The 25965-nt window shown below is 39.6% G+C and overlaps 2 protein-coding genes across 6 annotated transcripts; one reads left to right on the plus strand and one right to left on the minus strand.

Annotated features, from left to right (window-relative positions):
• LOC127009019 (uncharacterized) lies at positions 1 to 9369 on the plus strand. Of its 4 annotated transcripts, XM_050881608.1 has the most exons (3): positions 83 to 156; positions 1771 to 1856; positions 4371 to 9369. In XM_050881608.1, coding segments are annotated over exons 2-3 (963 nt in total). In that variant the 5' UTR covers positions 83 to 156; positions 1771 to 1855; the 3' UTR covers positions 5333 to 9369. The 4 variants fall into 4 exon arrangements, with proteins under 4 accessions (XP_050737567.1, XP_050737565.1, XP_050737568.1 ...); XM_050881610.1 differs by lacking the exon at positions 1771 to 1856 and having other exon boundaries at positions 1 to 156; XM_050881611.1 differs by lacking the exons at positions 83 to 156; positions 1771 to 1856 and adding an exon at positions 671 to 691.
• LOC127009017 (uncharacterized) lies at positions 3407 to 25705 on the minus strand. 2 transcript variants are annotated; one of them, XM_050881601.1, is made up of 13 exons: positions 25547 to 25705; positions 23782 to 24064; positions 22802 to 23553; positions 22582 to 22691; positions 21739 to 21855; positions 19936 to 20033; positions 16108 to 16279; positions 15141 to 15265; positions 14775 to 14966; positions 14360 to 14545; positions 12895 to 13032; positions 10889 to 11350; positions 3407 to 3881 (listed from the first exon to the last, which is right to left on the minus strand). In XM_050881601.1, the coding sequence occupies exons 4-13, from the start codon at positions 22688 to 22690 to the stop codon at positions 3732 to 3734; spliced, it is 1749 nt and encodes a 582-aa protein (XP_050737558.1). In that variant the 5' UTR covers position 22691; positions 22802 to 23553; positions 23782 to 24064; positions 25547 to 25705; the 3' UTR covers positions 3407 to 3731. The 2 variants fall into 2 exon arrangements, with proteins under 2 accessions (XP_050737558.1, XP_050737557.1); XM_050881600.1 differs by lacking the exon at positions 22802 to 23553.
• Positions 25706 to 25965: the final 260 nt, after the last annotated feature.

The raw sequence follows: 25965 nt of genomic DNA on the forward strand, positions 1-25965 counted from the left end.
CAGCATGCAACCAAAGCCGTCAAGCCCCATTAAGTGGCATCATATCTTTATCGACTGTCCTATCTAAGTTATCAGAGCAACACTCACACGCCAGTCGCAAACACACGGCGCCGAGACGACCACCTCTTCGCTGCCCTCAGACCTCAGACCACGACGGTGAGGAGTCTTACAGCGGAATTTATTGTTGTTCGAATTAAAGCCAGATTTCTTATACGTTGAATTAGTATTTATTAAAAGTTATGGGGCCAGTTAGGCTTTCTGATTCCATTTTTGTAACGGAGTTAGTTAGATGTGTTGGATTTTCAAAATTAAGTCGACATATTAGCCGTAAACTCAGTCGTATAAAGTTACATAATAAAATTCAACAATACAAACTACCCACGCCTTGAAAAAAAAAAGTCAAAAAAGATAAATCAGTCACATTTTTGTTGATGACTAATGCGGCGCTTAAAAAAATTCTGGCGTGGTAGGAACATGTCTGTCGTCCCAACACTTGCTGCCTGTGTCATGTTGCAACACGTGTATCTGGCTGCCCATTCAGTCTGTATTGTCATGGCGTCACAGACTGGTGCTCTGCGGGGGTGATGGTAGGGGCTGGCATGTTCTGCGAGTTCAAGGTTGGAAAGTTTATACCAGTGGCTCAAGCCATACGAATCAAGTGGATGTAACAACTCCATTTCTTCTAAGGCTTGTATGTATATTTTGCTGTTTATATCAATTACTAGTTTTTTTTCTATGAACAGTCGCCTTCCTAATGCCAGCATTAAAAACAGTGAGGTGAACTATAGGTTACAAAGTGAAAAAGCCTGTCGGTGAAAATACAGGCTTACTTCACGCGGCACCTGCATAGTGGGTAACCAGAGTGGACTTGGGAGACGGTTCGGTTCCTTGTCGATAGAAGCCGATAATAGCTGGCCACTATATTATGGCGGGCGATAAGAATCCTCTGGGGTGCGTAGTTTGATTTTTTTGTGTGGCTTGTTTTCCTTATAGTTATCGGGTATGGCGACACCACCAAAGATAGATAACCAAAACGCATAAAACTAGCTCAGTTTTGGGAACTCACGACTCGATTTTTCTTCGAAGATTTCCGTTGCTTTTCTATTATTTTTCTCATCCACTGTGTTTTTTAATTCACTTCCTCCATACCGTGAGCTCCAATCCTCCGATGTTCTTCCCCTTCCTTCTCCTCCACCTTCAGCCTCTTTTCAGTTTCTTCTTCCTCCTTTTCGTAATTCCTCTTCCATCTCCTGCTCTTCCCCATCCTTCTCCTCCACCTTCAGCCTCTTTTCAGTTTCTTCTTCCTCCTTTTCGTAATTCCTCTTCCATCTTCTGCTCTTCCCCTTCCTTCTCCACCTTCAGCCTCTTTTTAGTTTCTCATTCCTCCTTTTCGTAATTCCTCTTCCTTCTTCTGCTCTTCACCTTCCTTCTCCTGCACCTTCAGCTTCTTTTCAGTTTCTTCTTCCTCCTTCTCGTCACTCCTCTCGCTTCTGCTCTTCCCCTTCATTCTCCTCCATTTGCAGCCTCTCTAACTTTATGCTCCTTTTCGTAATCCCTCTTCCTTCTTCTGCTCTTCCCCTCCCTTCTCCTTCACCTTGTCTCTTTTTCATTTTCCATTCCGTCCTGCTGGAGTGGGCGTTGTCGGAGTCTTGACCTATTTCAGCTGTTGCTCCGCCTCCTCGCGAATGCACACGAGTGTAAACAAACTTTGCAGCAGGCATTTTAATCACCGTTAATGATGTAAATACCTTCCTTTGTCTTTATCGAAAGGTTCTACATGGATTCCCAAAATTTTCTTCGTGGGACTGGTTTCTGAGTGACTCGACTGGAAGAGCAATGGAAGTCACTAACGGCGAGTAAGATTATACCTCTCTCGTATTGCTTCCGACCTTCCTGCAATGCCTCAATGACGTCCACGATCCCAACGGTCTTCTCGCCACGCTACACCTGAGCTTTAACAGCGAAACCCCCTCTAGCTGCGCCGCCGCCTCCCACGCCAGTCACGAAGATTACTGGATGTTGATAAATGAAGTACAAAATAGCAGCTCATTCGTGGGGTAAAACACGTACAGAAGAGCAAGGTGGCACGTATAGAATGTATTATTATGAGTGATGTCTTTCAGGTTTATCTACTTTTTTCAAGCTCCGATGCATATTTTTTGAGAATAGTGGACTTGCTGTTATTATTATTATTATCATTAGTAGTAGTAGTCGTTGGAATCTCATTATGACAGTGATGGATGACAACCTAAGAGGAAGAGCTCATGGATTATTAACGTGTGGTTTATAACGTTAAAGGCCATTCCAAAATCGACCTTAATGATTGTTAGGGTGTATGCTGTCTTTCAGTATTGTCTAATAAATCAATCATGCAATGTCTAGTCGAGCTCCTTTTACATTTCCATACTGCCATAGGTCGATAATGAGTTTAAGACCCTCTAAAACCTTTCCTGCTACAGTGCCATGGCAATGCTCTCATGGACTTATCTGAGGACAGGTGTGAGGGAGAAAAGTCTCTAATCACGTCATTGTGGAATTACTCCAACTCTTGGGAGGACTGTAGTTGTTGTCCATGAAGAGGATTAATCCTCTTCCATTTCCTCTTGGCCCTTTCCATACTGTGACACCGACGTCTGCGTCACGGATGGATAGGGTTAACCCTGTTTAGATGTGTCAGTTGCTCCCTTCATCTTGTTACCTGTAAAGCCTCTGATTGCCTTCTCACACATGTGGATAATATGGTTAAAGAAAATCACTCTTGGTCCTCTAACAGCCCTAAGAGAAGGAATGAGTATCAAGCTATATACAGTGTTAGAAAATAGTGAGCCAAAGAAGGTGCCTGGATTGGCCCCTACACGCTGGGTGGCAAAGTTGGAAGCAGTAACATTATTATTGATCACTGGGATGCTCTTAAACTTCACTTTAAATTGGGTGCTTCCAAAGAATGCTGTCACACATCTAGGACTCTGTGTGACACCTACAAAGATGACCAAAATAAGCTGTATTTTTTGTTTGTTGGAAAAACTCTAAAAGAAATTATTAAAGTCAATAGGATTTTCCAGTCACAGCATGCAGATGTCACAAAAATCACAGAGGATCTCACTCACACTGGCATTGCTATCACTTCTGTTGTCTAATGCCTCAGTAGAAAGAATCTTTTCTCAGATTAACGTTGTACCTTGAAAACCGAGAAATCATCTCACTGTTAGATCAGCTGAGGCATTATTACAAACCAGATATGGACTGTCTCATTATTTTCACTCGTGTAGACTTTGAGCCTTCTGATGATATGCTCAGAAATTTCAATGCCAAAGGCTTTGAAGAAGATGAAGAAGAAATTAACATTATTACTCTGGAGACCATGGTTTAACAGTAGTTTTTTATGTATAATGAATATGAAATTCCATTAATTTTCCTAATTTGTAACATTTATTTTTTTCTTTTATGAGAAGTAGTAAAACTCTCTCTCAAGGAGAAAAATAACATTATTGTTCTGGAGACTGAATGATGTAACTATATTTTTTTATGTAAAATAAATATGAAATTCCACTAATTTTCCTAATTGTAACATTTACAATCACATTTTTTTCTTTTGTCAGAAGTAATAAAACAGTATTAAAAATAAAATTTTCCCTTTTTAATCTTGTGGGAATTTTCATGGGATTTTCCTTGAAATCTTTGGGAAATAAAATCACTAAATATTGGAAATTTCATCTAAGAAAGTGAGAACGCTAATGACAACCCTCCTGCGCAGCCAGATGGGTAGCAGCCTCCCGCAGCAACTTGCTCTTCTTGTTTTGCGGCGGTTCACGATCATTAAACCCAGTAAAGTCCTCAGGGTAAACCGGGCTGAGCGGGGCAACAGGAGCAACATCACACACCTGCATTCAGTTAATCCGTGGATGGAGGGATGAACCAAAGGGAACAGTAGATCAGTTGATTGCATCCAACATAACACCTCCCTCACAATATTCCCTCAGCAGCCCTTATTGGCCACCCTTTACTAGAACTAGCATCATAATTGAACAAAACATTCTAAGAGGGTAAGCAGAGGCAGACACTTGCCACACTAATTCCTACTTTGTCCGCTTGGTTTACAAACTGACCCGCCCACAAACATCGACTTGGCGGAGCATTTGGCTATCATCAAGTACCACCTGTTGCAAGCCCTTGGGCCATCAGCCACATATATATCTACATTCTCAAGACTGCCATGGTACTAATTTTCACAAGCATAGTTCTTGTCCAACATCTGTTTCAGATCAAAATTTTAAAAAAATATAGTGCACACATGTCCTGGCTCATTAACATTATTTTGTAAGTTTTATTTTATAATTATTATTAATTTTAGTGCATTTTTTTTTCTTCAGTGCCAATGAGTGATGACAAGGCCTGGAAGAAGACTGATGACATCCCCAGGAGGTTTGATGAGCTCCCCTCAGAGCCAGAATGGGTTCCTGTGGCCGATGTCATCCGTACACAGAGGGAGGAGGAGGCCCGGCAGGAAGCACAGAAAATAAAGATCAGGCCTCCATTGGATTCTGATTCTGACACTGACACTTCAAATAAAAAAGCTGTGAAGGAGAAGAAGCCACCAATGCACAAGAAGAATGAGAATGTGAGGAGGCACGAATCGCCCCCAAAAATCAGAGATGTGTCAATGCCTCTAACGGTAGATGACGTGACTCGGTCTATGGTTGACTGGGCTCTGAACACTGACTACTACCCCAAGAAACCCTCCAAACACCCCTCACATTACAGAGAACAGGATAAACCTCACCAAAAGCATCAAAGGCCACCTCACTTTGGGTTGGATAAAGGCCACAAATTGGAGACACACAACAGTAGTCACCAAAGCAGACCCTCCACACATGACAGCTACCACACTCAACCAGATGTGCTCACTCCCAAGAGGATGCAAGGATACACAGCCGGAGCCTCTCACACAAGACCTCAGCAGTCCACAAGCAGCCATAAGGAGAGGCAACCCGTATATGAGGAACCAAGCCCAGATTATTCTGATGAAGATTACGATGCATACAACTCCAGATTCCAGGATGCAAATCAGGATGACTACTATTACCAGGAGCAAGGCTATGAGGCTGCATCGGATCCTTATCTCTATGGCGCGGGTCCTCATCACGACAACCCTCCATACAACTCTGAATATGTATACAATAATGGTCCCGGAGACTTTGGGTACGAGTATGACGTGCCTCAGTACCCGCATGAAGACCAGAGAGGCTACCCGTCAGCCCCTACCCATTACAGCCAGATGCCTGATGAGGTCCCCCGGGGCAAGTCTCGGTCTAACTATGACGTGCTGTACTGACAAGGTTCTGTCTGACCAAAGTGCTCTTGGGTGTTAGAACACTCAGAGTGTGGCTTCCCTTATGCTAATTTACCCATGAATACTTTACATCCTCAATATTTCTTTACTTTCAAACTGTAGTCCTGCTAGAATGCATGGACAGAGCTTATTAATATACACTATTAGTTATTATTACATATGTATTACTATTAATATTATGATTACTACTACTACCACTACTACTGATGTTAATAATAATAATAATAATAATAATAATAATAATAATAATAATAATAATAATAATAATAATAATACATGTAGTACCAAACACAAAAATAATAAAATAATATTATTGTTATCATTATTATGGTTTGAAGGTAGGTGCAAGGAGACACAGGTGAGGTGGCACGGTTATCCTCACTTAGTTCAGTGTTGTGCCTCTTCAAGGGATGGGAGAAGTACAACACTGAAACTACAGGAGCAAACTCTACCCCTCACACCTGTGTTTTCTTTCCCTTCTAACTTGTCATTATGTGGTAACAGTAGTAGTAGTAGTAGTAGTGGTAGCAGTAGTGGTAGTAGTAAGAGGAGGACGAGAAGGAGTAAGAATGGTAGTAGTAGTATATTCACTTTTACTGTTGTTGTTACTATTATATAAAAAGGATTTAAAATCAAGCTCCATGAATATTTAAACCAAGCACCCAAAATCACACTGACAAAAATGTATTTTAACAAAATATTGCAAACCTTACTCTACATGACTGTGAATTACCAGAGTTTACAGGTCCATTATGAAAGTTTCAAATCTGTTCATCTGTGGCGATCAAGTAATCAAACTAATTATGCTCATAATGTGTAAGAAAATGCTGAAGAAGGAAACTTTTCCCCCTCTGCTCTTCTTGCCCAGGAATGTCCTGAAGCCTTGGAGCTGTGGCCCGGCTCACCCCCGGATGACAGTTATCTGAGTGTGCAAACTAGTAGCCCATTTATATGAACCAAACTGTGGTGTTGACGTAAGCAAGAAAAATAATGTCATTCAGATGATCTTCCCATGTCCTCACTTTCCATTTCCCTATTGTCTCATTAACACCAGAGAGTACTTCAGCATGCTCTCTAAAGACAAACTCACTTACTTTCCACACCAAACTGTCTACACGCAACACACCATTTCCTCAGAATTTATTTAAATCCTTTATGGGGATTAAGCATTGCCTCAGAGTTCCCATTTGGGGGGAGACCAGAAATGTCCTCAAATTAAAATCCAGTTTTGGTAACAAACCATAGATATGTCTCACCTAAACTATGTAAAATTCTTTGACTATTTACATTCTAAAGTGGAGCACATGTTGTCTCACTCTCCCTTCACTGAAATCTTCATCTTGGGAGATTTCAATGTTCACCACCCCTCTGTGTGCCTAATGCATTACAGAGGTGATTGTCTCCAGAATGGAGCCACACATTCCACACTCATGCTAAAAAGCCCTGGTTCAATCATGACTGTTCATGTGACATTAAAGATAGGGAGGCAGCTCACATGAGGCACTTGAGCCTTCTAACTGCTAATCATGGTCTTTATGTTTCTGCCCAGAATCGTGCCAGATCTGTTCTTCAAATCACCAAAAACTCTTTCATCAACAGAAAATGCCCAAACCTTGCTTTCTTTAATTCTTCCAGAGCCTTCTGGCATCTAGCCAAAAATATCTCCCACAATTTTACTTCATCCTTCCCACATTTCTTTTGTCCTGATGAAAACACTGCTGTGACATCTGTCCTTAATTAAGGGGAGGCAACGCAAGTTACTTAGGAGGTGACATTCATTCTTTTCAGTTAATCATGAATTTTGATATGTAAACATCTTTGTAACTTAAGGTTAAGATCCCCAAGCTTCATTGAGATACGATTAGTATTTAGTGAGAATAAAAATATAATACACGCCGAAAATGCCAAGAAATGACATTATATTCTTTACAAAATCTGAACTATTTTTCAACTGACTCTTTTAAAATTAAGTTGACAGATACATATAGCTTTTTTTTCATTGTGGCAGACTTTCTTTAGTTATTGCATTTCATATGCGAAAAATAAGATAAGAAAGTTTGGTGACAATTTTTTCTTTCATTTTTTGTTAGAAAAAAGATCTGCTGGGATCTGGTTTTATCTTTTTAACCCTTAGAGTACGGGTGGCGATATATTTCTCTGGATGGTGTGCACGGGGAAAATTTAGACATTTAAAAGAGGTGGAAATGGTGTCTTTCTTCTTTGCAATAATTGTATATTTATCTAGTATATATGGTGATGTAATAAAACTCCTCTACTACTAATAATAAAGAAGTTATGACAGCCAAAATTATAGCGCATTTTGTCGTGGCCGTGACGTGTCGCGTGGAAGCACCTCTCTCTCTCTCTCTCTCTCTCTCTCTCTCTCTCTCTCTCTCTCTACTTGCTCCTCCCTCCTCTGTCAATGTCACTACCATAGCAGTCATCAGAGTCACTGTCACTTTGATTCACCCGCGATCTACTTCTGCCTGGAGCAGAGGAACTGCTTGACGTGTCACGAGACATGACAGATGTATTCCGAACAAAAGTGGAAAATGATCTGTGGCCTTCGGTAGGGCACGCGCTGAGATGAATGAGAGTGTGTACGGATGCCAGATGCCTCCACCATTCTTCTGAGTCAAGAACTGGCGGTACATTTGAAACGTAGGGAGCGTAGAGTGTGATGATTATATATATGATCCCCGTACGGGTGGGGCGTGTGGTAGCGCACTTATATATACAATCGCCGTAATCTAAGGGTTAAAAATGTCTCATGATGAAAAGTTTTCCCTCTTTTTCATCTTTCCAATGATACCTTTATATCTACAGACACTTCAAAAACAACAGAGATATTGCACACCAAAAGTCAATAACTTTGTTTTTGAGATATAAGCAGTTTTATGTTGAAGAATGTCTATCATGATGTTTTCAGGCTTAAGCAGTGTAATATTTTACACATTTTCAGGTAAGAATAACAAATGAAGGTAAACCAGTGTGTATTATAAATAATATTCAGGCATATTTAGCACCTGGTCCCCTCTTATGGGGTGTTGAGGAAGCAGCATCTATTGGTTGTTCAAGTGGGTGGTGGGTCTCTTTGTACTCTTGTTTATCATCTCCATTCTTTCTCTCTGCCTTCTTTAACTTCAGTTGACAACCAAAGACTCTTCTCAGGAACAGGAAAAAAGTAAAACAAAAGAAAAAGGTGTTCAGCATTTGAACAAAGCGTCAACGTTCCCTCCTCTTAAAGCGTCTGAGAAGACACTGAGTGTGTCACTGCCGCGCCTCATTCACCACTCAAGAGCTGCTTGATATTGACATGTGGTGGTCCATTTTATAAAATACTAAAAGAATATAAAAAATGTAAAATAATGCTTCAAAATCCTTCAGTCATGAGCAACAACAAAAATGTTGTGTGGCGTGTCTTCGTACATGCCTCGGCTAGCTTGTGGCAAAATATTATGAAGAAATAAGCAAAAATGACAGAGTTATGGCTGAATTCACCCCCCTCTTCCGCTCGTCGCTAACGTCACTATAAAACACTTGCCTTTCAAACTGACTCTTGGTCATCCTCTCTTACCATTTTGGTGAAACTTTTGTTTGCCTTAGACATCATGAAAGCTTTTGACAGAGTCTGGCAAAAATCTTTGCATTCTAAACTACAGATTCTATCCCTTTCTCTGTACTTTTGACTCCAGTTTACCTTGTGGTTGATATATCTCTGCTATGGTAGACAGTCAGTTCTTTTAAACCTATCAACAGTGGTGTCTCCCAGGGCTCTGTAACATCTCCCACTGTCTATTTTTCATGAACGATCTTCTTTTCAAAACAATCTGTTATATCCACTCCTATACTGATGACAATTCTGCATTACTCAACATTTTTAACAGAAGATCCTCTCAGTAGAAGTACAGGACTCAAGGCTTGATGCTACAGAATGCTTGAATTCTGACTTTGATATAATTTCCGAATGGGGCAGAAGGAACTTGGTGTCCTTCAATGCCTCAAAAACTCAATTTCTCCACCTGTCAACTCGACACAATCTTCCAAACACTTTTCCCCTATTCTTTGGTAACAATCATCTGTCCCCATATTTTACAATAAACATTCTTGGTCCATCCTTATCTTAAAATATTCACTGGAAACTTATCTCATCCCTTACTAAATCAGCTTCTTCGAGGTTAGGCATTTTGCACTGTCTTCACCAGTTTTCTCCCCCTCCCACATGCTATCCATATTCAAGGACCTTGTCTGCCCTCATATGGAGTATGCATCTCATGGGCCATGCTATATACAGAGTATAGCCCTGCTGGAAGTCCCATCATCTCCTCCCATCAACCATACCAGTCTCCCACTTTTGCATTTTGCGTTTTTGCATTTTTTCTGTCTCTTTCTTCTTTGATATTTCATGTCTCTGAAACTCTGAAACTAACTGCATGCCTCCCCCCCTCCCACAGTCCCACTGCACATGACTTTCTAATCTTGGTCATATCTACTTTATCCAAATCCCATATGCAAGAGTTAACCATAATCTTCATTTTCTTTCATCCCTTCTAATGGTAAAATTCTGGAACAGCCTTCCTCCATCTGTATTTTCTCCTGCATACGACTTGAACTCTTTCAAGGGAAGAGTATCATGACACCTTTCCCTCTGAAATTGACTTCTCTTTTGTTTTCTTGTTCTTTATCTTTTGCTGGAACAGTGCTCAACGGGCTCTTTTTTTTCCCCCCCTCGAGCTGCCTCACTCACTGTGAAAAAAATGACACTTCCTCCCTCAACTCTGCTCTTGTCATTTTCATTCATTCCCATCACATGTCCAAGCCATCTCAGAGCACCAGGCTTCTCCAATTCAGTCACTCCACAATCCACTCCCTATGCTGTTACACCCATACCAAAGTTCTCAGATTTCTGTCACATCCTTACACACCACAAGCACCTCTTACATAATAGTGTATTTCCACTCCACATAATTGTGACTGCTGTGCTACATTCCACATTTCACACTTCTCCCTTTCATAACTCTCCCCAAACCACAAATTATATAGCTGTCTGTCTTTCAGTGCTCTCTCCCCCTCCCTCTCCCTCCAGTCTTTCATGCTATAAGTTAAAATACAAAATAAGGGAATTTGTGGAAAGTAGGTATTGGGACAAAATATTAGTGCCCCACCCAAAATGATAATAGGGAATTTTGGAAGGAAACTGTATAAGAAAATGGGTAATTAAAAATGTGTCAAAGGAAGGAAAGAAGAGATGATATAAAATGGTTTGAGTATGGGTAGTAAGAAATACTCCTAATGGAGGAATGGTCACTGGTGAAAAGTTAATGACAAGTAGATGACGGGAATGTTTAAAACATCTAATGTACAAAAACAGAATACAGAGAGCAGCTGGCAACAAATACCCCTGTTTACATAGCCCCTCATGCTCCTGTTGTGATGCCCTCCTGTCTACTCAATTAATGGCTCCTTAATTATCTCTCAAGTCTCTCTAACCTCTTCTTCTGTGCTGTCCCCACAAGACCTCTTAGTGTCTCTACATACCTCAGTGGTATTGTCGATCATGTTGTCACTGTGTTTCCTCTTCATATGCTCTATTTCTTTCTGGTCTGTGTCGTTCTTGTGGGGTTCAACACTTTCCTGACTTTGTTCAGCGTCATTCGTTGGGGGTTCAACACTCGCCTGATTTTGTACTATGTCATTCACTTGGGGTTCAACACTCTCCTGAGTTTGTTCTGTGTCACTCACTTGGGGTTCAACACTCTCCTGAGTTTGTTCTGTGTCACTCACTTGGGGTTCAACACTCTCCTGAGTTTGTTCTGTGTCATCCCAACTTGGTTTCATAATTGTCTCGCTCTTCTGTATGCTTATGCTTGCAGGCCGCTTCCACTTTAATGTCACATGACACAGATACCACGTGATGATGGCTGAGTACACGTCCTCGGCAGTGAATTGCACATGACCCATTTCTTGCTTTACCAGGTCACAAACTTTTAATATGTCACTCTGAAAGGAAAAAGTAATGAAACTAAACAATCAAGAATGAAAGGAAAGAAGAAAGGTAGGAAGGAACAAAGCAGTGAATTGCACACGACCCATTCCTTGCTTTATCAGGTCACAACCTTTTTTTTTAAGTAAAGGAAGCAGCTAAAAAATAAAAGAGAAGAAAAAAGGCTGCTGAGCACAGCTCCTATAAAAGGAAGTATAGAAGAGTGGCCAAAAGAGCAGTGCATTTCAGGTGGAGAGGTGTCTTGATGCTCCTCTCTTGAAAGAGGTCAAATTGTAGGCAGGAGGAAACATAAGGACATCAGGAGTGTGCAAGAGGCCAGTAGGCCTATGCAAGGCAGCTCCTGTGAACCTTACCCTACCTTACATGAATTTATCTTTTTTTTTTTTTTTTTTTTTAATGTGTCCATCATATTGGCACTCACAACATGACTGCCAAGCCTGTTACATTCATTCACTGCTATGTTCGTAAACCAATTCTTGCCAATATCCTTGTTGAATTTGAATTAATCAAAATTTAACCCATTACTATGTGTCCTAGCCAGCTCTCTTACCATCAGAACCTTATTAATATCCCCCTTATCAAAGCCTTTCATCCATTTATAAACCTCAATCAAGTCTTCTCTCACCTTTCAATGCACCCTGTTACAAAGGAAAGCTGTTTCAGAGTTAACCAGTGAAAGGAATGAAAAAATTAATATTCTGGTTCACTCTTGCATAAGGGATTTGGACAGTATAGGAATGAGCTAGAGTAGAAAGTACAGTGCAGGAGGGCCAAGGAAGGGGAGGAGGCATGCAGTTAGCAAGTTCAGAAAAGCAGTCACCGCAGAAATATTGATAGAAGATAGAAATAGAGGCAACACGGCATTGGAATTTAAGAGATAAAAGACTGTCAGTAAGAGAAGGGGAGTTGATGAGACAAAGAGCCTTTGACTCTACTCTGTCGAAAAGGGCTGTGTGTGTGTGAAGCCCTTCCAATCATGAGATGCATACTCTATACGAGGGCAGAAAATGCCCTTGTATATATGGAGAGCATCTGTGAGGGGGAATAGAACCGGAGACGATACATATGTCATTATATGTCACTCTGAAAGGAAAAAGGTAATGAAACTAAACAATCAAGAATGAAAGGAAAAAAGGTAGAAATACAGTGGAAAAGGAAACAAGAAAAGAAGGAAGGAACAACGGAGTGAAGTGGATATGACCCATTCCTTACTTTATCAATTCAAACTTTTGATGTCACTGGGAAAAAAAAAAAAAAAACAAAAAAAAAGGTAAAACTAAACAATTAAAGATGAAAGGAAAGAAGGAAGGAATACAATGGGAAAGGGATGAAGAAAAGAAGGAATGAATGACAAAAATGTAATTAATTAAGTAAAGTGGTTATTAAAAAAAAAAAGGAATCTGAAAAGGAAAAATTTGATTTACAATATTAATAGAACTGCCTCAAAACTTGGGGATTAAAATTTGGACATATAAAAGCCCAGTGAGACAAAAATTAAGTTATGCGTTTTACATGTATATAGTTTTCTATCTTTCATTACCCTGTTTTCTGGCTGGAGCGAGAATTCCTCATTGATGCAGAGGTCCAGCAGGGTGAGGATGTAGTAGGAGTGGCAGCTGGTTTTGTCCCTCTTGGGTCTTTCATAGAACTTTGAGAGCAGGTGAACCACATGTCTGGCCTGGAAAACATAATCACTGTTGACCATTAACATGAAACATAAAGGGGCTTCTTTGGCTATCTGTACACAGCTGTTTCAGTTTTAAAAAATTCATGATTTATGAGTGTGTGTGCGCATTTTTGAACTATTTACCTAGTTATAGTATACAGGGCCTGAGCTGCATTTGTTTGGTCCTGTCTCCATATCCAGTTTTCCTTAAATCTCAACCTGCTCTTTGCCTCCATCACTTCTTTTAATTCATTTCAAGTATTTGTATTTCTATGGGGAAAACTGTGCTGCTTTGTGTAATAAAGACACACTCCCTTCCTCAATTCTTTCTTGTGAATTCTTAATCTTTGTCTTCACTTAACTTTCTCAACAGTAGGTCTTTGTTATATCCGAGTCCTCCAAGTCATTCAAAAGTTTAATATACTGTAATAAGGCCACCTTTCTCTCTTTTTTCTCCCAATGTTAACAGTTGCAGTTCTTCTCTCTCCCTTCCTGTTCTTAGTCCCATACATTCTTCTACCAGCCCTGTAGTTATAACACACTTCTTATCAGCTGTCTTTTACTTGTGATTCCCTTGTTATCAAACATATATCTTCCTAACTTCCTTTGCCACTTTTTCCTGATCCTCCTTCCTCTGTTGTTCTAGAATATCACTTAGGTTTACAGTTTCTGTTGACTCAATTTTGTTTTTTTTAACCCTGGAGCTCCACCTCAAATTTGTTCAGGTTTTCCTCCTGTATTTTTTATTTAATGCCACTCCACTAACTGTCTTTTCATACCATTCTGCTGCTCTTCTAGCCTTTTATATTTCTTCTTGACATGTTCATTTTCAGCACCATTGCCTTCTTGAGTTCAGTGTTTTCTGCAGTTGGGGACCTCATATAAATTCTCAAATCTTTCATCTCCTTCTCTGACTCCCTAACTAAGGCCTGAACCTGACTCAGTTCGTGGGAGTTTTTCTCAGCCATGTGATGAGCGCCAGTAGGTTGTGAACTTGTGATAGCCTCAATCATACATGTTGGTCTTCCTCATTGAACCCTTTAAAATCACTCCATGCCATGTATGTTAACACCAGGCCCTTGCCTCCAACAGACATGTTTCCCAGTGATCATAACACAGATTCACCAGCAGCACAATATTTACACACTTTGACCAACTATTTTCAATTATTTCCTTTATCCTGGACAGCATTACTACTCAACTAACTCATTTACTGTACCATAAGGAGGGGGTCCTCTTCCTTCCCTACTGAGCTACAAAATCTCTTGGAACATTATCAGTGGGATCGGTTGCCTTAGGCGTAGGTGTGTGTGTATACATGGAGAAAACAATTACCCACCTGAATATCAGAGACAAAATCTTCATCTGGTAACCTGAGGTGGGTTTGCAGTTGGTGGAAGGTGAGTGCCCTCTTGAGAATGTTACCTCGGTACGTGGGGACTACATAGGCCCGGCACAAGTGCACCACCGACAGGATGTCACCCTCACAGTATTCCAGGATCCTCCCCACCAAGTATTTCAGTTTCTGTGGAAGGATGCAGAAATTTATCATTACGAGAATGAGCACAATAAAAAAAGTGACGGAAAAAAAAAAAGAGAGAGAGAGAGAGAGAGAGAGAATGTTTACTGGTAGTAGATAGATGAACAGATACAGACAGACTGATATAGATAGATATAAATAAACTAACAGCAGGAAGGAAAATCATTTGCTATAGATAGGTATATAAATACTAAAACCAGCCATTTCCTCATACCTGTTTAAAATGTTCATTAGAGGGATACCAGCAGAGGCAGTGTGAGATGCAGACGCCTATGTGTGCATCCAGAGCCAGGTCTATGATTTTAGAATCTAGACCAAGAGCAATGAGGTGGAGGATGAAGTCATCTGGATCTTGGTCTGTGTGTTTCTCACGACTGGCAAGGCACACACTCAAGAACTGGAGGACCTTGTGGCAGAAGAGTGAGCTTATTAGTGAGTGAATTATGGCACATCATGCCTGAGTACATAAAGAAAGTATGTTCATATTATGTTCAATCAGTCCTTCCTTGCACATGCCCAAGTCTTTCGTTAGTTGGAAAGGAAGGAGCATTTCCTCGGCCACAATAACAAATCACCTCACCAACACCAGCACTTTCCGAAGCTCTGTCCTGGTCATCACATTGCCTTGGGGTGCATCACAAGAGTCAGGGAACACAGGCGAGTCATACTCTGATGTATCCATCTTCAGGTTGTCGAGATCAGCGCCTGTCAGATCAGTAGTGATTAACAAAACTATATTTCCTCAGATACTTACAAGAAAGCATTAACCACACTTTGGTTTGAATATTACTCTGTCTCAATTCATGGATAAACTATATCAAATAGTATGACTTACTCAAGTAAATACCAAACTGATTTTTGCATCAATTCATACATATAAACCAAAGGACATTTCTTTATTAAAAAAAAATATTACAGTAAAATTTCTTAAAAGTCAAGCTAACTGGGGCAGAGGCTTTACTGGCTTATCCAAATTACTGATGTATGGGCCTCACCTCCCAGTTTCCTTTCCAATTCACTAAACTTTCTCCTTCATCACTCTGGAACCTCATAATCAAAAGATGAAGCATCTGGGTCAAGCAGTGTATTACTTCCCAGAATGTGACATGAATGTCAAGTGATACATGATTGTAAACATACTTTGTATACACCACCCAAAGTCAACTGAGGGCAGGAGACGGCTTCAGGTCGTTAAGCAAAAGTCATGTTCACAACAGAGCAGAGCACTCCCTGGGATGCATGACGTGCCGTCCCTGGCGAATGGTCATAAAATGATGCGATAGGAAGGTGCCTTTGGGTTTCCAATAGAAAAGACATTACCAACTGAAGACTACCTTTTCTGCCTTTTTCTTGTGAACCATAATGGAATCCCACAATACCAAGTTTTTATCTATCATAGAGGGAACATTACTGGCTTAAGAGTAGCCTTTCTGACTTTTATCCAGCAGTTGCTCATTTATTTTTTCCACCAAGCTGACATGAATGCTGAGTTAAAGAAGTTTCACTGTACTACATGTACAAACTGTGGCTCATTAAAACAATTATACCTAAGTTTACTAAAGCCATATGCAGCTGTGCCTTGATGCTGGAGAATGACGTGCAGGTGTTTAACAGGTACATGAGTGTGTTGTAGGAGGAGTAACGCAGCTTTTCATCTGAGGTGCAGCACATCGTGTGGAACACATACTCAACAAGCAGATTCGTGGAAGAACACTCCCTCTGAAAAGCACAGAGAACTATTATTACAGAGAAGAAACTTATCTGGACAAATGAATGTAGGAACTACCCACCCACACTCCCTCTGAAAAGCACAAGGAAATTTCATTATAGAAAGGGAACTTACCTGCACAATCTATCTATCTATATACAATGGAAGCATAAGGTATAGTTATGCACCAGCACAAAGGAGTGTAAAAATCACTCTGATAAATATATATACTGCAGAGAAATATATTTATCAGGGAAGTAACATAACCAATGAGGTCAAATGTTTGCTGAGGCTTGTTACAATGTGCTAGGGTAAGGCACTGGATTTATGGGAGGTTGGCTGCACTTGGAGAGCTTCCATGAGGTGGCCACATTAATACACCACTATTTATTCTAATAATCCTTATTATGCCTTGCCTTGTTTTATTTTATCCTATGTGAAACTAAAGTGGAGGGCAGATACTACTATAGTCGGTTTCATGAGAGATTTTCCCTCATGGGTGGACTTGCGGACCTGGCATCATTGCTTGAGTGATGGTTTCTGTGCCGCTCATTGGCTGTTGTTTATTAGATCAAAGCTGCGGCGATTTTGTTTGCCATGACATAGCCTATACTATGTCTCGTTCTCTGCTACCTCTTAAATTCAACACTATTGGTTTATAAATGTAGTTATTCTTATAATTGCTCTTCCATATGGCTATCTAATAGTTTATTACCCACAAATAATAGAAACATATTTCAGGATCAATGATTGGACAGATGATGAAAGATATGAGAAGGTTCTTGCCTAAGGTCAGTGATTATGTTATGGCTACATAGCATCACTACACATTATGACTAAGTCAGGACTAAAAATATACCAAGAAATCTTACAATAAATGAGTTAATTAATGAATGACATTGTGTAGACTGTAGCGTATCACTTTGTAGCAGTAAAAAGTAGTAAAGAAAAAGTCTAGCCTTAACAGTTGCTTCAATTGCTGGACATTGCCTGTTTATGTGCAGTTCTGACTTAGTTTTGTTACGAATGTTCAGATTTATTTTTAATTGTTCAAAAGGCACATATTTATCAATAAAGATATTATTGCACTAGTTTTTATCGGTATAATCTGTTACCTTACTGCTCAATAAGGGTTTTGGTGGGAATACAAAGTCAGTTTTTTTAACAAGTTAGAACAAGTTTAGAATTGGCCAATGAGCGTGCAGTACCGTCACCCAAGCAATGATGCCACGTCCGTGGATCCCTTCTTGAAGGCTTAGGCCCACCAGGTCTGGTGGAACCGACTATAGCACTGTTTTTATATTGTTATTTTTTTTGCTTAAAACACTTTTTTTTATTTTGTATGGAGTGTGACAGTGGTGCCTGTTTTATTTTTTTTGTAATCCATTTTTATTATTTCATAAGCTATGGCAGTGCCTGGTGGTGGTGGGGGAACAAAAAATGGCTCTCAGTAGAGGTGAGTTTACACCTTTCCCTGGGGATGAAAGGAGGGAGCAGCTCAATAGGATTGCATGTATGTATCAATCAATATAAACGGACTGATTGAAGAACAGATGAGAAGTGATAAAAAACATTTGTGAGAGGAAAGATAAACATGCTAGGTGTTGGTGAAACACAACTGAAAGAATGTGGAATAGGCAAGCATGGAGGTGATGTTGGAAAGTGGTTTGGGCAGGGACAGAAAAGGAAAGAGCAAAGGAGGAGTCAAAGGAGTCTTCCCATGAGTATAAGGAGTGGATGGACATGGATTGTTTGGTTCTGGAATAGTATGGATGACAGGCAAAATAAGAATTGTGAAGTAGTATGTGTGGGTGTGGGTGTATGACCCAGTGAACGATAAGAGAAGGTAAGGCAGGATTATAATGAAGAAATTATGGGAAGATTTATATCAGTGTTTGCAAAATTTTGGGAATGAATGAGGATGTTAGGGGATATGAATGCAAAAGTTAGAAGTGTGGAGACTGGGGTTGTGGTTGGAAAATGAGGAGCTAATGGAATGAATGAGAATGGACAATGCCTAGTGTATGTTTGTGCTGAGAGGGATTTGATCCTTTCAAACACCATTCTGCACAAGTTAAGTCACAGGTTTACTTGGGCAAGAGGAAATGAGAGGAGTTTGATATAGTATATAGCTGTGAATATTTTGTTGGAGTAGCAAAATATCTAGAGAACAAAAAGCCGTTCTAGAGGAAAGAAGTTAAAAGAGAAATGAGAGAAAGAGTGAGTGACACTTGCAAGATAAAAGGGAGCAATAGGGTGCTTGTGATAAAGAAAGATGAGAGGTTGGAAAGAAGAAATTTGAACTCATGATGAATGAGAGGGAGAGGGACAGCAGAAATGACCAGTTTAGGAGTAGAGATTAATATATGGTAGCCGTATTTAACCCGATACCAGCGACGGGCCAAATTTGTGCCATGATTTAAACCCAAAAAAATAGATGATGCATGAACTGATCACAAATGCTTTGATATATATTTTGAAATGGTTTGTGTGAGTGATGATTTTTTCTCGTTTTTCTCGCTTAAAGGGACCATTAAGAAACATGATCCCGTCTGCTACCGGGTTAAAGGAGGGAGGCAGAGAGGGATGAGACAGAGGCAGCAATAAAGAAGTGTTAAAAATAAGAAAGGTCCCTGGCACTGGAGGCATGACAGTTAAAATGATAAATGTGGAGATGTGGATGCTGTGGACAGTAGGTAATCTAGCATGGGATCAAGGTGAGATACCACAAGACTGGAGAAAGGCAATCTGATGTACCAAAGGAAAGGAAGTAGGGGTGACTGGAATAGTTATAGGAGAATAAGCTTACTCAGGTGTGCAAGGAAAGGTACATGGAGGTGTTCTAAATGTGAGGATGATGTAAATAACTAATGAAATTGTAGGTAATAAACAAGGGGATTTCAGGATAGGGACAGAATGTGGATATTAATTTTTGCATTGAAAATCTTAGTTAAACTTCAAGCAGGATAGGAATCTGTTTACTGTTTGTCTATATGAAGTAGGAGGGATCAGGTGGTTTTCCAAGATGTGATTGCCTCTGTGCATGTGACCGGAGAGCTGAGTGAACATCTGAGTGTTGGTGTGAGTTGCATCATGCAAGGCAAGTAGAGTTCAAGTGTTACTCAATGTTATGTATGTCACTTGGACTTAAGGGACTATTATAATTGCTTCAATGGAGCTATTAATAATGTTTCTTTTGCACGTTAAAGTTTTTTGCTCTATTTATATTTATTTTTTACTTTATATTCAAGACTAATGTTGTTGTTTTTTTAATCACTATTTCCAACCTACAAAGATAATAATTCATGTGAAACTTAAATACAGTATAGATAATTCTGCTGAGCACACCAGAGATATAATTTAAGATCATACATTACTGAGTGGTTATTAGAAAGATGAATAAACAAAGACAAACATACACAGCTTGGCATATGAAGATAGTTGTATATAGATACATAGATAAAAAATAGATAGATTGTTAATTAAAATGGTACCAAAAGTTCAACACGAAAAGGAAAACAATAATTAAAATATGATGCAAATGAGCCATAATTTCTTTGATTCAAGCATACAATTATGAAGTGCCAGGAGCTTTGAAGTGGTAAATGAGTTACTTTCATAGTGTGGAGAAGCTAAACCAAAGGCTGACACTTATGTAAAATCTTACCATCAGGTAGCCTCTCTTAATGAATTCTTTCACGGCCCTTTCATCAATCACGGACAAGAAAGTATCAGTATCATCTTCGAAGGGCCAGACAAGGTCATCTGAAATAGTAACACACAGTGACAGTAGAAGATCTCTTAATCTATACATCAGGACGGGATGGAATCTTCCCATTATCTTCACAGACACTATGGTAGGCTCCAATTACAGACACTTTCCATTGTAAATATCATAAGGAAAAACAAGTAAAATAAACAGAAAATGTAATTAAAAGTAAATGAATTAATTAATTAAATTGAATGAATTGAAAACCAAATGAATAAATATATTGCTGAGTGTTGTATAACAACACTCAGCTGTCACCTTCTTCAACACTAAATATCCTCAGTCTATCCTTAGCTCAAAATCTCAACTAAAAACTTCACATCTCCTCTCTTACTAAATCAGCTTCCTTGAGGCTGGGCGTTCTGTATCGTCTCCACCAGTTCTTCTCCCCGCACAGATGCTTTCCATATATAGGGGCCTTGTCCGCCCTCGTATGGAGTATCTATGCATCTCACGTGTGGGGGGGCTCCACTCACACAGCTCTTCTAGACAGAGTGGAGTCTAAGGCTCTTCGTCTCATCAGCTCTCCTCCTCTTACTGACAGCCTTCTACCTCTTAAATTCTGCCGCCATGTTGCATCTCTTTCTATCTTCTATCGATATTTTCATGCTGACTGCTCTTCTGAACTTGCTAACTGCATGCCTCCCCCCCCTCCTGCGACATCGCAGCACATGACTTTCTACTCATGCTCATCCCTATACTGTCCAAACCCCTTATGCGAGAGTTAACCAGCATCTCCATTATTTCATCCCCTTCACTGGTAAACTCTGGAACAGTCTTCCTTTGTCTGTATTTCCTCCTGCCTATGACTTGACCTCTTTCAAGAAGAGTGTATCAAGACACCTCTCCATCTGAAATTGACCTCTCTTTTGGCCACTCTATGCTTATCACTATATGAGAGCAAGAATTAGCGGGCTTTTTTTACATCTTTTTTTTGCCCTTGAGTTGCTGTGTGCTGGAGAGGAGGGAAAAAAAAAAAAAAAAAAAAAAAAAAATACAGCACTTGCTATATGCCATGATGCAAAACATGAATGACATGAAAACAACCCTTCACACAGTCGTGTTACAGTTACATGGGATGAAGCCCACAAATTCTGGATACTCTTAGTCACAAATATATTTTGACAAGGGACTGGTAAATGTGAAAGGGAATTTTATGATCACTTTATTTCAATATAAGGTTCAGAGATTGTATTTCTTTCTTTGCCTCAGTAGAGGAAAACATTTCATTGTGGTTTAGATGCAACAGTAATGCCATCAGGGAGGTCTCTGGGGACAACCAGAACATGCATCATGACAGTCATTTCATCTACAATGCACAATGCAGAATACAAACTTTCTTGTGTGTGTGAGCCAGAAAGCAAGGCACTTCATCTACTGAAATAGTTCTGCAATTAATTTTCCTTCACTGGTATGGAGAGAATGTGACGGGAAAGGTGTTGTACTTAAATATAAAGGAATAAAAGCTAAAAGTGAGTAGAAAACAATGAGAAACACCATGAAGAGACACAACACATGCACAAGGCTTTATGAGTTACCAGTGCACATCAACTAAGGTTGATGTGAGTTAGATTCCATTACTTCCTTGCATATGTTATACTGCATGACTTCTCCCAACACCAATGTTATCAACAAGTTTTTTACCAAACACCCACTCATGCATCAATCAAGTTAACACTACACCTCAGCATGAATCAATACCTTCAGTATACAGACTGTACATGTCATTCTTAAAAATGTCAATTCCATCCGGCGCCAGATAAAATGGTATATCACCATGCTCAGATTCTGTATCTTCTTGAGGAGTTGAGTGTATATCTGAAAAGAAAAGAAAAATAATAATAATAATAATAATAAATAAATAAATAAATAAACAATAAAAAAATACTACATAGTAACTGCATAAATGTAATTAAATTAACAGCACCAGTCATCCTATCCTTCAAACATTTTATTTTTCATTTTTTCTTTGACCACTATTTTCTGCTGGAACCCCTGGCTAGCTACTAGGCTCACTAAATCATCATCAACATCATTCAGTCATCCTCATCATTATATTCATTCATTATTAACTTCATCATGATCATGAAAACTACAGGAGCCCGTCTACATACAGCCCCACTGCACACAACTTTCAACTCTAACTCATCCCTATTCTATCCAAATCCTTTGTGCAAGAGCTAACCAACATCTTCATTCCTTCATTCTCTTCACTGGTAACCTCTAATGGGGAGTATCAAAGAACTCCCACATCTGAAATTGATCTTTCCTTGGGCCAGTCGTGCTGACTTTATTTTGATGAAATTGCTGAGCAGCCTTTTTTGCTATTTTTGTTGCCCATGAGCTGCTTACATTGCTTTAAAATGAAAAAAAGAAGAAAAAAAGAAAAAAAAAAAGGAAGAAAATAATCTTATGATTTTGTCAGTGGAGGTATTAATAACAATAATAATTATAACAATAATAATAACAAATAATAATAATAATAATAATAATAATAATAATAATAATAATAATAATAATAATAATAATAATAATTATAATTACCATCGAGATCAAAGAGTCTCAATTCTTCTTCAACCTCCTGTATTTTTTTTCCTGCATATTGTTCTGCGGCCTCAACATCATATAGAGCTTTTTCAAGTTCAGGGTCCATGCTGCAAGAAAAAAGTTGAAAGTTACAGGTTGAGTCAGGGGTCAGTATGAATAGCTCATCTTGTACTTGTCCTGAACATTTTGTTAGTAAAGATTCTGAACATTTTGTTACCAGATTCAAATTTCACTGATTTTGGTGAGTAAACCAGGTGAGCATGCCTGTGTGCATATTTGGGTTTCTTTTCTTCCTGTTTTTTTTCTTGTTTCATTACGCATTATACTCCTAATCCATAATTCCTTTTTCAATTTTGTTTCTTTTCCGCCAAAATATGTATATATTAGGTCCTTCACTTTGTCTGCTTCTTCCTTTGTTTTAAATCCCTCCCCTGTAACAGGCTGTGACCAAGGAGACTCCTATGGCTGTGAGGGTCCAGTAGAGGGTAAATTTTTGGACAGGTATGATGTGGGTATGATGTGGAATCATACCCTTATTTCTGCGGAGATATTTCTCACAACACCGGCCCGTGCAACCGCCATGTCCCATCCTCCACTGCATGTTTCCGTCGCCCCACACTGCGTGTCAAATTCATTTAAACTACCCCAACCTAATTTGATGTAACCTGCTAATGGGGGGGCCTCGACCACCCTAATGGGAGGAGCTATTCCTCCCAGCCCGTAATAAACCCACTACTTTCTTCTTGAGTGTTTTATGGGGCTAGTTAGGCTGTGGGACCACGACTTCCAGGGCCCCGTCAGTGGTAATTGCTATCAGGTGTTTTAAGTTTGTCGTTCTGTCACCAAAGTGGGGATTAGATCCTGTCGAGTTGCCCCGACTTCTGCAGGAAGGTTTGTGTACACTTGAGAGCTTGGAAGGCCATGTTGGGGCTAAGGGTGTCACTGCCCAGCAAGTCCTCTAAGGTTGTCCTGTGAACGTGGAGTTTGGTTAGGAATGCCTTGATGTTGGTGCGGAGGGAGTAGAACCCACAAACTATTTAAAAATCACTAGCGGCGTTTCTAGCAGTTTGCAACGCATCTATATGGGGTTCAAAATGCATAGAATAATTATATATAACAGATGAGAAGTGTGAAAAGTACCGCTGCGAGACGGGGGAACAATCCGAAATAATACCCAGCAGAGCCCACCCGACTCACCCTGGCGGCGTGCTGCGTGGTGGTCACAGGCGTGGCTGCAGGGTGCCTGGCCACTCTCCCTTCTTCAGTATATTAGGGGGATGGTTTGGCCATGGGACCACGGCCTCTATAGCCCCAGCAGCACAGTGTTCGAGTAGCTCCGCCAGTTCCCGCGCCTTGCTTTGGACGCTTTGTTTGTTTACTTTTTTTATTTTGGTCTGGTGCTGGTGATGCTCGGCGGACCTGTCTTTGCAACGGCTCCGCCTTAACTCAGGATACTTTTTGTAGTGGATGGGGGTGTGATCTGGAGACCAAAATCAACATCATGGAGAAGGTATGCAAGGTTATTTATATTCAATTAAGAATGCTTAAGGTGCCTTATTGCTTTATGTACACGAAGGAATGTTATATGTGCAGTAAACTTAGTGGATATAAGGTATTAGACATTTTTGGTTCTCACGACAATACCGCCAAGGTGAATAGAGAATAATGAACCCTATTTTAGCGTCATTATAGATTATTTAGACCTTTTGCGTGTAAATAGGTAGTTAAGGAATCGAGTGTTGTGTATATTTTACTATTGCACGTACAGTGAATAGTGAAAAATACTAAAATAATCAACGATTTTTTTTTCTTCCTACGTACGTACCACTTCCAAATATTCATTAATATGCTTGATATATGGTTTGGAAAGGTTATTCTTAAGTTTTGCCATATATCTTTTCTACAAACCTTCAACAGTCATGGAAACGCTTTGAAAATCCAATTCAAGGACTTTTTTTTACTCCTGAAAATAGGGGATAGTGTTTACGAAAGCGCGTCGCCTGTATTTGGGTTGGAGTAATTACAATTCAAAATCTTAATTACAATTACAATTACATTATTAGAACTTTAAATTGCAATTATAATTACAATTACTCATGTGAAGTTCAATTACAATTACAATATCTACAAGACAGTCAATTATAATTACAATTATAATTACTCAGTAATCAGAGAGAGAGAGAGAGAGAGAGAGAGGTGGATGTAGGAGGAAGAGGGGGAAGGAGAAGGGGTGGTACAGTAGGTGATGGGGACTGGGGGAGTGGTGCTATACATACAGACAGATAAACAGGAAGGGCGGGAAGGGAAATGGAGAGAGGGAATAGGGTGAGGGCAAAGGATGAAGAGAGGGTGTGGGTCGAAAGAAGGAAGAAAGGAGAAGAGAGGGAGAGACATAATGACACACACAGAGACAGACAGACAGACAGAGAGAACGTCGAAGAAATGAGGGGGTAGGTAGGAGACAGAATGACAGACAGACAGACAAAGAGAGGGGCAGATAGACAAAGAAAGATAGTAGGATGGTAGTATCATAAGGACTACTCACTACTATCAATAAAATATGCCTTCTACTATCACAGTCATAATACTTGTCACCATTATTATTAATATTACTATCACCAGCATCACCAGATCAGCAATTCATCATCAATTTTTTTCATAATTATTTCCCTGTTACTGCTATATGGTCGTGATCATTATTTTTTTTAACATTACCATCTTGCTATTACTTTCACCATCATTACTACCACTTTACTGTACTACTAGACTACTACTTTCCTATCAGCACAAGCCTACACCTACAGCGATTAACTTTCCAACAAATTAGCCTATTACTATGACACTGGTCACCATCACCACTAATCACTATTACATAATTTCATCATGACATCATCCAATGGACTATCATCACCAGTCATCATCATTCATCAGGGAACAGATTATTATACAATGTCTTTCTTACCTTTACAAGAGAAAGTCAAGAGGACGACTTTGCCGCATGACGGTCTAGGAAGCAATGAAATATGTCTCAGTCCACCAAACAATGAAAAGTGGACGCGTCTGATTCTCGTATAATACGTAGGTTGTCCAGTAAGGGTTGCCATACTTCATCATATACAGTATTTACATATTTGCCACCATAGCAGGAAAAACAAGGATTATCAGAATTTTAGTATGACTTACTTTTTTCGCAATTACAATTACTTTATAATGTAATTAATTATAATTACAATTTTCGTTTTCAACTGCCTTTCCCTGTACCTCCCCCACACCATATAACCTCTCAGGGCTTCTATTGTTACATACCTTGGTCCATTGTGCCATTTTTGCCACTTCATTTTAACCCATTTTTACTTTTCTAATTCTCACCAGTCCATCACA

This window comes from Eriocheir sinensis, chromosome 39 (genome assembly GCF_024679095.1).
Source record: "Eriocheir sinensis breed Jianghai 21 chromosome 39, ASM2467909v1, whole genome shotgun sequence".
Lineage (NCBI taxonomy): Eukaryota > Metazoa > Arthropoda > Malacostraca > Decapoda > Varunidae > Eriocheir > Eriocheir sinensis.